General features: G+C 42.8%; 1 protein-coding gene across 4 annotated transcripts in view; it reads right to left on the bottom strand.

Annotated features, from left to right (window-relative positions):
• The window catches only part of LOC146008704 (ABC-type organic anion transporter ABCA8-like), a 230,709-nt gene that overhangs the window by 8,444 nt on the left and 207,251 nt on the right, over nt 1-15,014 (bottom strand). For 3 of the 4 annotated variants that reach the window (XM_083148276.1, XM_083148275.1, XM_083148279.1), the window contains 7 exons: nt 14,362-14,479; nt 12,417-12,508; nt 11,445-11,623; nt 10,173-10,248; nt 2,177-2,271; nt 1,146-1,265; nt 336-476 (listed from right to left, as the gene is read on the bottom strand). In XM_083148276.1, coding sequence (XP_083004402.1) covers nt 336-476; nt 1,146-1,265; nt 2,177-2,271; nt 10,173-10,248; nt 11,445-11,623; nt 12,417-12,508; nt 14,362-14,479 — 821 coding nt within the window. The remainder of the gene's footprint in view (nt 1-335; nt 477-1,145; nt 1,266-2,176; nt 2,272-10,172; nt 10,249-11,444; nt 11,624-12,416; nt 12,509-14,361; nt 14,480-15,014) is intronic. The other variant, XM_083148277.1, reaches the window with a different exon arrangement.

Raw genomic sequence — 15,014 nt, 5'->3', positions numbered from 1 at the left:
GAGTTGACTTTATATAGTGTGGCGAGCTCCGCGAGGGGATGCAGTCTCATAAGAAAAACGGGAGCCCAGATATTACATAAGTACCAATGTAAATAACAGACACTACGGTACAGCTAAATGTGAATTGGTACTATTCTGTACTCACACCCCTTCTCCATGAATCCATGCCCATTCCTCATGAAGGCACACCCCTAAATTTTTCATGTGCTTAGGATAGGGGTGGGCAATAAGCGGCCCTCCAGCTGTTGATGAACTACACATCCCAGAAAGCCTTGCTTGAGTTTTACTGGCTTAGGAGCATGATGGGCACCTATAATTCAGTGCTGCTATATCACCTGTCCTGTCTGGCTGCTTGTGGGAACAACCGCATTATTTCCTCATGAATCACTTCCAGTTGGTGAGAGTCCTTCACTTTAATCTCCAGGAGGTAGCCTTTACCAAACTTACTCTTTAGCTGCTGAATGGACCCAATGCACCTGCATGTGAATGAGAGAAGAGAAGAGTAGAGAATAATTGCCTAGTGCAGTGGTTCCCAAACTTTCTTGACCAGGGCGCCCTAGAAAATCAGCATTTGTTCAAGACACCCCTAGACAAAAAGTTTCTTATGGATAAATAAAAAAAGTAAAGCAATTTTGCTTAACTTTCACCCTCAGGTTCAGTTACATGAGGAACATAGCTGTAGTTCTTATTGTCCATACATTTTATGATGGGCAGCCACCAGCACTGGTTTTGCATTTCACTTAAATAATTTGTTTTGGTTGGGGAGCCCCAACCTGAGGCACCCCAGGGTGTCTAGGCACACAGTTTGGTAACCACTGGCCTAGTGTACAACAGGCCCGTTATTATAAACTGCCCTATAACTCTAAGCCTTGGGAAATCTTTTTTTTTTTTCAGATTATGGGTGAGATGTACTAAGCCTTGAAAAGTGATCAAATAGAGAGTGATAAACCTCCAACCAATCAGCTCCTACCTGTCATTTTTCAAACACAGACTGTGACATGGCAGTTAGCAGCTGATTGGTTGGTTATCACTCTCCATTTTATCACTTTTCAAGCTTAGTACATCTGGCCCTCTTTGTGATGAAAGGACCAGTAAAACAGACACCTTTTTTTCTGCAGTCTAACAGTAATAGTCAATCTCTTTACCTGAGTTTTCCAGAAACCATAATAGCAACACGGTCACACACAGCTTCTGCCTCCTCCATGTAATGTGTGGTCAGAATAGCTCCTCTCTCCTTGTTTTTGAAAGCAGCACGAATTGCTCTCCTTTAATAGAGCACATTCTGATGTAACTCATTACATATATTATAATATTTGTTCCTATTTATTTTACACTTCCTAGTTTCAATAACAACATAGTAAATTAGTGCATATATTGTGCGAAAGCCTGGACATCTGATAAGGATCTCCTATCTATGATACAGAGTGGTAAATAGGCTGTTGCCCATAACACCTTCTATCTTAAATAAAACTGTTGGGTGCTTCCTTTTTTGGGAGCTTCCTTGGCTTGTATAGCTGGGAAATCTGCTCCTGTATTTACCAATGCCTCACTGTCCCCTTGCCCCTTGGAGGCACTGGGTCTTCAATAGTTGCAGAGTAGAGAGCCTGCTTCTCCATGGGCTGCGCACTGCTCCTTTCTAGGGGAGCTGCGTCACATCACTCCCATCTCTGTCATCTCACTTAAGATGGCCGCTAGTAGCCAGCATGAGCCAACCTATCTCTCGAGCATCATGTGACCACCTACTGACACATTAGCCTGCAAAGGCTATATTAGTTCTACCCAAGGCGGCATATTATTGTAGTACAAGAGTCCATGTGGGCACAGTGGAACTGTACATAGCTGGGGTATTACACATGCGCCATGCTGAGGGGGAGAGTGTATCTTTCTGTAACACACTGAGCTGCTGATCTAAAGCAATGAGTGAAACAGCAGCACCCTACGTGTGCTTTTCTATCTCCTACATAGTTTCCTCAGAAGGATAAGATTCTTCAATCCATGTCATTATTTAATAGCAGGTAATCCAATCATATTGTTTCATTCTTTAACATTCACCTGGTTCACCGCACAGTGGACTAGTTAAACATGTCATAGACCATATAATCCAATACAAATTACAAGGAAGCATAACTAATCAATATGGCAGAATTATAGATATCTCACTAAATGTAAGACTCACCAAAGTCGTTGCTGACCTTTGGGGTCCAAACCAGTTGACGGCTCATCCAAGAGAACAATGGTTGGGTTACCTAGCATGCTGAGAGCAAAACACACCTGAGAAAGAAGAAAAACATTTTATAAATCTTCCTGCTAATCGCAGGTGCGGGAACTGTGATGTGTGGTGTATGATACTGCACACGTACAGAAAAAATGTGTGTCAGATCCACAGGCATTTTATCTGGCAGCCTCAGACCCTGCAGATAATGTGATCATACTTTGGGGCAGATGTATTAAGTCTTGAGAAGAGATAAACTGGAGATAAAGTGAAAGGAGAGAAAGCACCAGCCAATCAGCTGTGTTTGAAAATGACATTTGGGTGTTTTATCTCCTTTCACTTTATTTCCACTTAATTTTTTCTCCAGGCTTAATACATCTGCCCCATTGTTAGATCTCCCATAATGTATTGGCCACAATATCTGTGCTCCTCCTCTTGGGAGACATTTCCCCCTTCATGTGTGTTAGGGGTCATTTCTGTCCGTCAGCTGAAGGTGGGCATACACTGCATAATGCCACCAATTTGACAGAATATATTACATCAGGCAGACATGCTGGATGATTCGGCATGCCCTGCCAATGAATATTTTCAGATCGTGGCCCACATACAATTATCTGGATGATTAGCTGATATCAGGTGGATTGGCCAGATAATTGTAGTGTGTATGCCCAACATTAAACTTGTATTATGCTGAATACACACTAAGCGATGTTTACCTGGCACAAACCTTTTTAGCGATGGGGACCCGATGGGGATGATGTACAGATAAAGGAGGACATCACTGACATCGTGCAGGAGTGCTCATCATCAGGGTCATAGAGGATACACACTACATGATATTAACACTTTGAGTGCCAAGATCTCTGTGAGAGTTTCAAAATATCCATTAAAAATGCCATCGTCGCTCACATTTGTTATATATATTCAAATAAAAAATGTTGTGTGCAAAAAGATTATATTTCCTATATAAAGGTAACATTACAGGTCATTATGATAAATAAAAATGTTTGCTTGGCAATTTTGGACACCTATTTTGACAAATTCACTTGGCACTCAAAGGGTTATGCTATTGTTGAATTATTATTATTAAAAATATTGTCTAGTGTGTACCCAGCATAACTGTTGAAACTACTAAATATAAATATTACAACACACAAGCTCAGTTACTTCTGCTTTTTTTCTTGCTTGATTGTCTTGTACGTGTAGATTATTTGATCAACACAGCTGTTCCTGTCATCACAAAGCAATATTTCAGCCTCTTTCTTGAAGGCGTACTGTTTACAATACAGACTTGCATTGTCTAATTAATGAGAGGACCAACACTTTGGGTACTGCCTCAAGCAGCAGAAATGTCCATCAATACCTTCCAAGCAGAGTGATTACAATGTGTCAGTATGTATGACATACTCTGCCACAGTTAGCAATTCCCGCACTTTTGTAGATTATACTGAATTTATCATATTAGTTCCATGTAGCTACAAAATAAATAGCTTATAGTGCCTTTTAGGCAATTAGGATTTGTATTTTGTTCACAAAGACATTGGCAGAAATTTACTAAGATGGAAATAAGACTTCACATGTGATGTTGCTATGGACAACCAATCAGAATCTACTTCTTATTTATTAAGTACATTCTAGAAGATAGTAGCATAAATTTCCCCATTGTATAAAGTCACAGATTAAGCACAACAAGGAATGGCTCACTCATACCCTTCGGCTATGTCTATTGCCTTTTACATTTTAACCAATCAGATTCTATGGCCAGTATTCAATGGCCGGGGGTCGTGGGCGGCAGCGAATCCTGTGTAGGATTCGCTGCCCTTTCGCCTTGGAATCTCCCTGCTGCGAGATTCGCCGGCAGCCGCCCGTCCCCTCTATTCAATGCGTCAGGGGTTCTCAGCCCCTGACAGCGAAAATTACCCCCCATAGCGAATTGCTCTCCCCTGCTTCCGTGAGCGGAGTCACGGCGGGGGATCACACTAATGCCGCTGGGAGCCTGAGCACGCGTCCAGCAGCAGCATCAGTAGCAGACCTCCGGCTCCAGCGCTGACATCTGCTATCATCGCAATGGGGCTGCTGGAGGTCTGCTACTGCTGCTGGAGCCGTCTCTCCCTAGCTGCTGAGGCAGAGGCAGGTCAGTGTCCCGCCTGTTGCCCTTTTGGATCGTGGAGCAGAGCGGCGCTGTGTCGGGGGTGTCCCAGGCTGCTGAGCGTCATTTTCCTCCAGGCGCCCCCCCTTTCCCCTCCACAGAGGTCTGCACTGTAATGAACAGGCTGCCGGAGAACTATTGCAGGGGGGTGGTATTGTACCCCAGCCCCGCTGCATGGGCTCCCGATACCTGTGCGCACAGGACCAGGCAGACTCCAGTCCCCGGCTGCACAAATTATTTTATCTCATTCCGCCCGGCTGCCTGGCTGTCTGTGTCCGGGCTCTCTCCCCTCCTACTCTCGCTGCTGCTGCTGGGGCTGTACGTGTACGAGGCAGGGGAAGGAGAGAGGCAGGGGAGGGAGAGCGGCAGCTGTGGTAGAACTAAAAGTAGCAGCATGCCTTTACCAGTGGGACGTCTGCTGGGGCTGCAGGAGCTAGGCTTTCTGCCTGCATTACACGGCCCCCTCACTGCAGTGTCAGGAGTGCATATGTTGCCTTCCATTGTCAGCTGATGGCACCTGCATCCCTACCTAATAAAATAAAGAGGTGCTTGTTATGTGCAAAAAAAGCAAGACCCTTCAAATAAAATGAAAACTTTTTTTTTTTTACATTAAAAAAAGAAAAGAAAACATTTATTTTCCAAGTACACATAACAATTCTCCATAAAAAGCTGCCGAATGCTAAATGGAGAATCATGGCGAATTTCAATGGAGAATGCAGCACTCGAATTGAGCATTGAATACACTGTCGGCGAATTCCACTAAAAACCCCATTGAAAATCACAGGCGAATTGCGGAGAATCATTTTCGGCGAATCGGCAGACATTCGTTGTTCATTTATGGCGAATTGCCTCCATAGAATATGGCGAATTGTTTTTTCTGACAGAAAATTCGCCGTTCACCCAGCGAATTGGCAGATTCACTGAAAAAAACGGCGAATCTGAGGCATTGAATACTGGCCTATATATTATCTTCTAGAGGAGCTAAATAAATAAGTAGAACTGATCCAAAATGGCTGCATCAACACTGCATTATGCTTATTGTTTTTTTATTTCCTGCAAATGTAAACCACTGCATTAAGTTTATGATTTCTGTAAAGCTCATTGAGTCCTTTCAGAGAAAACTGCTATAAATTAGTATTAAAGGTTGAGTATCCCTTATCTAAAATACTCGGGACCAGAAGCATTTTGGATAACTGATTATTACATATTTCAAAATATTTTTATATTTGAATGATGTATCTTGCATTTATGTTGTATAAGCACATCAACCACATGAAATACACACAAATATGTATTATTTGTGCATGAAACAAGGTTTCCAAGCATTAAACAAAGATACTATATGTGTACTATCTCAGGCACTGAATTTGAATGCTAAGCAATCATTTTCCTGCACATGTTTAGTGCCAGTTACATACTGTAGCATGTCCCCAGTAGTACCAGTTACAGATGTCCCCAGTAGTGCCAGTTACAGTACTAAGGTCTTCATGGTTTTTGGAATAATTTGGATAACAAATATCTAGATAAGAGATACTCAACCTGTATTAGTATTATTATTAATAATAAACTGTACAGCACTGATTTACAATATGGATACATTATTCATATCTGAGCTCAGTACAAATTTGTTTGGAAAATGGGCAAAACCATGTGCACTGCAGGTGGGGCAGATGTAGCATGTATAGAGAGAGTTAGATTTGGGTGAGTTATTTTGTTTCTGTGCAGGGTAAATACTGGCTGCTTTATTTTTACACTGCAATTTAGATTTCAGTTTCAGCACACCCCACCCACATGTAACTCTCTCTAACACGTTACATCTGCACCACCTGGTTGCACATGGTTTTGCCCATTTTCCAAACAAATTTGTACTGAGCTCAGATCTGAATAAGGGCCTAAGATACAGTGATTTAACTGTAAAATAACTCAATACAACCAATTGATTTGTGCTACAGAATAAGAAGATAAGAAAAAGCTAAAGACTGTAAAATAATAAAAGAGGGTATCCTATTGATGGCAGTGAAATTAGTGACTCATCTGTGCAGAGAGAGTTAAGGGGTCTACACACGGAACGATTTTTGCTAGTGAGCGACTTTAACTAAGCGATTTTGACTAAGCGATTTGACTGGATAAAACAGTGATTTTGACTAAATGCACCAGCGATTCTGACTAAGCAATTTTGTCTATGGGCGATTTTGACTATACTAGAATTAACATGCTTGGTTGGCATTCATTGCAGATCGCCTAGTGAATATCTTCCTCAGCAGTGAATAGCAGCGATTTTGACTAGACAGCCAGCGATCTTGTCAAAATATTCTATCCTGGTAACTCTTTTTTACTAAGCGATATTATAGGGAGATTTGTCTAACCTTGACAGAGATCTTTACTAACCTTCTATGCAATTTTGTCTATGTAGTCAAAATCGCTTAGAAGGATCGCTCCGTGTGTACACCCCTTTAGATTTGGGTGAGTTATATTGTTTCTGTGCAGGGTAAATACCGCCTGCTTTATTCTACATTGCAATTTAGATTTCAGTTTGAACACACCCCACCCAAATCTAATGCTGTGGACACACAGTTCGACTCTGGCTATCGATTTTTTACTATATAGTCAAAATCAAATAGAAAGTTAGTCTGAATCACAGTTTTCAACCGCATACAATGACAATTCGATGCCAATGTGTGCCCCCATTTAGTCAGTATCGCATAGAAAAATTGATTGTGCAGTCAAGTCTATCTTGACTATCTCGCCTGTAGAATGTATTTGGCCTAGCGCCAAAGTGCAAGATACTCTAAAAGTGCCCACACATGGTTCGATTCCCGCATGCGATTTGAACTTTTTAGTTCAAATCACATTGGGTCTAGTATAAATTGCACTGTGGTTTTTATTTTTGCATTGCAATATGATGTGCGCTCCTGCAAAATAGTATGTGCAGGTAGGTATTTTTGTACTACATCTCTTTGTGTCTGGAAGCTATTTTTGTACTACATCATACCTCCCAACATTTGAAAATGAGAAAGAGGGACACTTGTCCACGGCGAAAGGGGCGTGGCTTAATCCATCCATGGGCGTGGCTTGTAACACCCACTGGGCGTGTCTTGACACAACCTAGTGGGCGGTCTAATGTAGTGTGCAACATGCTGACATCAGCATTGAATATACACACCTATATATAACTAAATATAACTATATGGTGATTATACAGGGCACATTGTGTATGATATATGTATATATATATATAGATAGATAGATAGATAGATAGATATAGATATATAAATAAATGTATTTATTTATATATCTATATATAGATATATCTAAAATATTCAGCTGACATAAATACATGATTTATTTATCTTACTTGTAGCAGAGTCACAGTCAGTGCAGCCAGCCAGCCCACAATCCTCGTGCCAGAGGCGTGGCTGGGCGGCACGCCAGCGTCACGCGTCATAGGGGGCGGGGCCAAGTCAAACTATTGGCTGCCTTGATGTACTGTTTGCCCCTAGTAGCAGCTACAATAGCTGCTAGGGGGCAAAGAGTGTAAAACTCTGCAGCCCAGGGGTGTCTTCAATACATAGTGCGCACATGCGCACAGATCTCTCCTCTGTGCCCCTGCCCCAGGGAGCGCCGCGGCGATCAGCGAGCGGGGCGGCTATGCGATACAGCGTACACAGTGCCAAAGGCAGGCACCGGCATGCAGTGATACAGCCCGCAGTGTCCTGCGGGCGGGGGAGGTTGCTGCGGGAGGTATACAGTGATTATCTCCCGTGGCAACCTCCGCCGCCCGCGGGACACTGCCGGGCGCGGGTGGGACAGCAGGACAGTCCCCGATAATCTGGACTGTCCCGCTAAAATCGGGAATGTTGGGAGGTATGCTACATTGCATCGTGTCTGGAGTGTAGGGAATTGCATGCAATATGTACTTCACATGTTTAAATTACATACTAGATGGCCTGTGTGAAAATTGCACATACGAATGGGCCAAAAGTACATTTTTAACTTTGATTTTTAAACAAATTTAAATGAACAATTTCGTCAGAAGCGGAGAACTTAATTTTTAAAATGGTACCTCATTAATCGATTTGGGTTAAGTATGAAGGGAGAAAAAGGGATCATCACCAAAAATCTTATGTAGTTCAAATAGCACAGTGTATAAAGTTCAAATTGTATAGCACTGAAGTCCAAATTGTATAGTTAAAATCGCACCTAAAATAGAATTTGAATTTGACGGCAGATAAGAACCACTTGGCCCATCTAGTCTGCCCCTTTTTTAAACATGTTACCTCAAACCATATTTGATCCTTATTTTTTTGTAAGGATATCAATATGCCTATCCCAAGCATGTTTAAATTGTACTACTGTATTTGCCTCTACCCCCTCTGATGGAAGGCTATTCCACTTATCTACTACTCTTTCTGTGAAGTAATTCTTCCTCAAATTTCCCCTGAATCTTCCTCCCTCTAGTTTCAGTGCATGTCCTCGTGTTCTGCTGCTCCTCTTCCTGTGAAGAATGTCTCCCACCTGTACCTTGTTAAAACCCTTGATATATTTGAAAGTTTCTATCATGTCCCCCCTTTCCCTTCTCTGCTCTAAAGTATACATATTAAGATCTTTTAGTCTTTCCTGGTACTTTTGTGATGTAGGCCATGCACCATTTTAGTTGCCCTTCTTTGTACAGTCTCTAATGTATTTATATCCTTCTGGAGATATGGCCTCCAGAACTGAACACAATACTCTAGATGAGGTCGTACCAATGACCTATACAGTGGCATTATTACTTCTTTCTTTCTACTGCTGATACCTCTCCCTATGCAACCAAGCATCTGACTTGCCTTCTTCATTGCTTTGTTACATTGCCTACCTGCCTTTAAGTCCCCTGAAATAGTGACACCTAGATCCCTCTCTTCCTCAGTAGTTTCCATTATAGTGCCATTTATACTATATTTAGTCTTTGGATTTTTGCAACCCAAGTGCATGATTTTGCATTTTTTGGCATTAAACTGTAGTTGCCATGCTCTTGACCATTCCTCTAATCTACCTAGATCATCAATCATTTGTTTTACCCCTCCTGGTGTGTCTACCCTGTTGCATACCTTTGTGTCATCTGCAAACAGGCACATTTTACCCTCAATTCCATTTGCAATATCACCAATAAAAATATTAAAAAGCACTGGTCCAAGTACAGATCCCTGGGGTACTCCACTTGTAACCTTTCCCTCCTTTGACTGTACTCCGTTTACTACAACTCTCTGTTTTCTGTCCTGCAACCACGCTCTTATCCATTCAACTATCTTAAAATCCAATCCCAAGCTTTCAAGTTTATTTAACAGTCTGCGATGTGGGACAGTGTCAAAAGCTTTACTAAAGTCTAGATAAGCTACATCTACAGCCCCACCTAGCACACATCTCACCGTCTGTGGGTACCTTTAATCTAAAGTACATCTAAAGTGCAGTTAGCCAAAATCAGATCAAAATCGGCCATGAGCCAGATTCGCCCCGTGTGTTCACAGCATTACTCTCTGCACATGTTACATTTGTTCCGCCTGCAGTGCACATGAATTTGTCCTTTTGCTAAAACAATGTGATCAGGTCTGAATAACCCCCTATGAAAGATAGTATGGGAAAGATTGAGCTATCCAGGGCACTGCATGGTAGCAGTTAAGCAGTTGTATATGTGTAATGGGTGTAGTGTGTGCCGGGCACATGGGCCCCTGTATAACACACTAGCCCTGCTCTCATCGGAAACCAGGGAGTACTTAAGTATATAGCCTACATTATGTATTGAACGGGCACAGAATAAAGATAATCTATAAGCACCTTTCTGGAGACCCCAGAAGACAATTTCCTCGTCAGTTTATCTAAATGTTCCTTTAGCTCCAAAGCTTCGGATACTCTGCAAACAAAATATAACAGGATGGACCAGATTAATAATCACTGTGAAAACTCTCCATAGACAGGGCCGTCTTTTCATATGGGTTTAATGGGCACTTGCCCAGGGGCCCCGGGTGTATAAGGGCCCTATGCTGATAGCCGAGGATCCCCTTTTTCCAGGGATACCAGAATTTTGAAAATCAGCCCTGGAGAACTGGAGATATCCAACTTCAAAGCAGCAGTCCACATCTGACCTGTTAATTGCAATTCCCAGTCATATTTCTCAGATTATCTCTGACTGAGAGTATATTCCAAAAGCTGGGACTCTCCCCTTTCTGTCCACACTAGCGGTTTGTCTCTATCATGCCCAAAACCAGAGATATCAGCCTTCCAGCAGACGGTCCCTGCTCCAGCTCCAGCTCCAAACATCTGGTGTACAGTTTTATATTTTTGTCAATGGATCTCTCTGGCTCCTGATCTCTGATCCCCAAGTCCACAGCACCCACTGAAAGTTGGGACTCTAGGTTTTTATACTATTGAAGGCTAAGAAATCTATTTCCAGATAATGGCGATATCTGCAGTCAAACAAGCTGCCATTCCACCGGAAAATGATGAATATTAAGCCCACTCCATTATCCAACCCTCCCCTATGTATAAAACACCCCCAACCTCCCTGGAAGTCATTTACAAGGGACCCTTAATTCAGCTCAATGCCCCCTTCCACACGTTAGTGTTCTCCCTCCCACCACCTGTGCAGTAAAGGAGTTATTAGCAGAAGTTACTGCTTCAGGTCCTACATGTTGATTGGAAGAGCACCCCCTGCCACCCGTGGGACATCAAAGCTGCTGCTGACAGCACCCCCCCACCCCTAGGATGGGAGAATGGGTAAGGGCCCCAGTGCATTGCTTTGCCCAGGGGCCCACACTGCTGTTAAGACGGCCCTGTCCATAGACCTCTTACCACCAACCCCAGCCCGCACAGCAATAAAGGATGTAGAATCAGCAGTAACTTTATGTCATGTAAAGGTATGGACTTTCTTTTCTCCTTTTAGTTTCATACCCTCTCAGGTATAGAATTTAGTGTTAAATAATGCAGCAACTTATGTTCAATATTGGGATTAAAAGTTAAAAATTATTCAAAAGAAGTTTTATCAAGTTTTCTTCAGCCCTAAAGCACTACTGGTTTGCTACTGCAAGTGACGTAGAGGAGACTTTGTACCTCCTTATGACCAGATCTCCATCTTCCTTCTTCATACCCTTTATAGCTGCATAAATCTCCAGATGTTGTTTCACTGTCATTTCTGGCCACAGGGGATTGTTCTGACAACAGTAACCCAGAAACGCGGTGGATTCATCAGAGACTTGAGTCTTGGCCAAATCGAGTTCACATAGCACTACCTATAGTGTGTAGCAAAGAGGATGAAATTAATAGACAGGCCTCTGCATAAAATTTGAATGCAGAAATGCTAATTATGGAAAGACATCTTAATGATACATTTCTAGCAGTTATGACAACTGGGCTAAGGAAGGGGTGGCAGTGGCATTCATCCACAGAAAATGGGCCCCCAAAACGGGTAATCTGAGCCAGCAACTGGGACAGAGGCTTCTGGTATTCTGCATATACTGTAGTGCAGAGTGGAGCGACTCCTGAGTCCCCTCATCAGCGGCACATGACACATCACGTATGTGCCACTGATAAAGGAACTCGGGAGCTATTTTGCGCCATTCTGTATGCAGCCTGAGCAGCGATAGCAACTGTCCTAATAGCAGGGTCAGAAAGCACAGGAGGTGAAGATCTTGGAATCTGCTTAGTCCTGCACTATTTGCAGTCTAAGCGTTGACAGACCCTGTCTCAATTACAGGGTAAAAAAAAGCATGGCAGGTGAGTACCCTGTTGGCACAGAGGGGCAGAATGGAGCTGTGAGGCAATGTGACCAGATTAAATGTAGGATGGGGGGATTTAGACAGGGCAAGGGGTCATTTTATTGGAGGTAGGCCCCCCAATTTCATCCCTGGGCCCACACAAGCCTTAATCTGGTCCTGTTTATAACAGAGTCAGAGTATTAGAGAGCTATTAATATAAAAACTATAATCATGTACATTTACAATGCAAGAATCGAAAGCGGTTAACTATTAACAGAATGGGTTTTCTGCAGGCAGTGTACAGCTGAGACAGCAGTGTTATACTAACCTCCCCGGCTGTTGGCTTGATATCTCCGGCCAACATGAATATAGAGGTGGTTTTTCCAGCACCGTTTGGGCCCAATAATCCCAGGACCTCACCTAGGTATACAAAGATTGTTTTATAGAGAGTAGACTCTGAGAGAGGTATTGTAAGTCACTGATAATGCATTTCACATTCAATATATTTTATGTAGATTTCCCTAATCCTCACAAAAACATACTAAAGCCTCTGTGGGGTGTTTTAAACTATCTGGGATACCTGGCATTGCCCAGGTTCAAGACTGGACATTGTTCTCACACCAACACGTACCAGGTGATAATCTGCCCCATGTTGTAGCACTGCAATGCATGCATTACCTGGGCATCAGTGTTCCCTCTAAACTGTGCGCACGTGCGCGAGCACACTGCAGTTGTGGGCTCAATATAATGTGTGTTTCACCCATTAACTACATTGTATGCTGTGTTTTGAATGATTAAATGTTTAATATCATTTTGAAGTAAAGTTAACACAAATGCTGAACGTCATTTTCCAGTTATATATAAGTGACGCACAAAAATGTAAATTTCCTTCCAGAGTTGCACAGCCAAAATCTTTTGCTGCACACAGCCTTCGTAAAATTAGAGGGAACATTGCTGGGCATGTTCCCAATATTTACCTTAGGGTGCATGTCATACTTGCATATTTGCAACATAGTGAAATGCAGCATGTGTAAAGACTTGCCATGGTTTTAATCTGATAACTGCAGTTTTTTTTCAGAATTAGCAGATTGTCAAATTTGAGTTGCAGCTGGCAGGGCAGTCACCAGGGTGAGACTGCGGGGACTCCAGTCCCGGGCCGACAGAAAGGGGGCCAAGGACTGGAGTTTATAAAGCATAATTTGTTATAAACAAAGTTCACATTTCCCTTGAAGCATTGCACAGGTTGAGTAGTGCGGACAGAGCTGCAGACACAGGTCTCATTAGGCATTCCAAGTGTCTGAGAAAGGTAAGGGGGGTCCTGCCTATTTTGTCAGTCCCAGGCCCCACAAGTTCTGATGACAGCCCTGGCTGCTGGAGACTCCATGGCTCTTGTGGCTACAGTTTGTACAGCATTTGTCCTGCAGGTGGATACCCTAATGCCCTGAATGTAGCTGTTTGTGCAGCATTGACAGCCGCCATTTGAGGGTGGTAACCAGATGTTTTCTGGGAGTGTGAGGGAAAAACAGGTTTGCCTAGGTGTCATATGACGTCAGCTCTAGACCCAATCCGACTGCTTCTATCGCAGCCACCAAGCAAATCCTGGGCTTCACACAGACTGCACACAGTGCAGTGGGCACCCTGCTCTCTATGGGTCTATAGATCCTGGCATTGTGCCTGAATCTACTGCGCATGTGCAGGTCTCCTTAGACATGGTGCCTGCCCGTCGTGTTCCGGAGACAAATTTTACTACTGCGCGGCAGACAATTTGGCAGTGATTTTTGCTGTGGATGCAGCACCAGATGCGGGACCCCGGAAAGGTGTTTATTAAAACATCGATGCACAGTGTGCGGTGTGTTTCCCTCAGTGCACCTATGCCTCCACGGCCCTGACAAAGTTCAAACATAGCAAAAAACCTAATCCTGGTCAAACAACATTACCATGCCAAATTTGGTTGTGCTAGACACAAAACTCTGGCCGTGAATAAAGGACACACATACTTTGTAGCTTATCATATAGAATCTTTTATGAACAATACTTGTAATGGGTTATATAACTGAGGTTTTCATCATGTATTCATCACTGTAATTTATTTAGTTTATTTACATACAACAAGTCTTTAGCACAGCAGCAAAGAAAAATGGTTTAAACCTGCAACAAAATATTGTGAATTTTTTATGACAAACAACATTGTAGGTCAGTAACAGGAGCTGTGCTCCTACAGTGCAATGCAGATAAATGAGTGGAGACTAGAACTGCTATTACTGTATTTTTACCTTTCTTTACACAAAAAGAAATATTTTTGGTGGCAACTCTCCTTTTCTTCTTAAAACTAAAAGTTCCTGTTTTAACTTTGAACTCTTTGCGCAGACTGTCAACAATGATGACTGGCTTCTGAAACAAGATAATACGTTTTACTGGGAAGTAAGATAAGCCATTTCCCCCCCCCCTTCATTTAAAATATTTATACAGTAGTAGCACATACTGGGGCTGCGTCAGAGGTGGGCACTCGATAATGTCAGATGCAAATAGCACCAAGCGAGCATCCTGAATCAGGAGGTTATTAAGACCTGATAGCACAGCTGTGAGTTTGCAGTGCAAGCGATTATGAAACATCTGCGTATGCTTACAGATTGTAGTGCGCATGCGCAAGACCATCCTGCAATAAAATCAGGTACTTGTTTAATATCTGGGCGCCCGATTCTTTCATTATATTGCATCGCATTGCATGCAATGCAATGCGATGCGATTTTTCATTGTAAAGACCTGATTTTTAATTGTATAGTCACCCATGGGTGATTTCATACTCCCACTATCCAACTACGCATGGAGTTGATTTTATATAGCGTGGCGAGCGCAGCGCGCTACCGAGCCCGAAGCGTGGCGAGCGGATGCAGAATACATGTAAAGTAATCTGTGTCCCCTCGTG

The sequence above is a fragment of the Crinia signifera genome, chromosome 6 (assembly GCF_055691185.1).
Source record: "Crinia signifera chromosome 6, ASM5569118v1, whole genome shotgun sequence".
NCBI classification, from domain to species: Eukaryota; Metazoa; Chordata; class Amphibia; order Anura; family Myobatrachidae; genus Crinia; species Crinia signifera.
The sequence above is the reverse complement of the archived record's forward strand: the minus strand, read 5'-3'. Positions and strand labels throughout refer to the sequence as shown.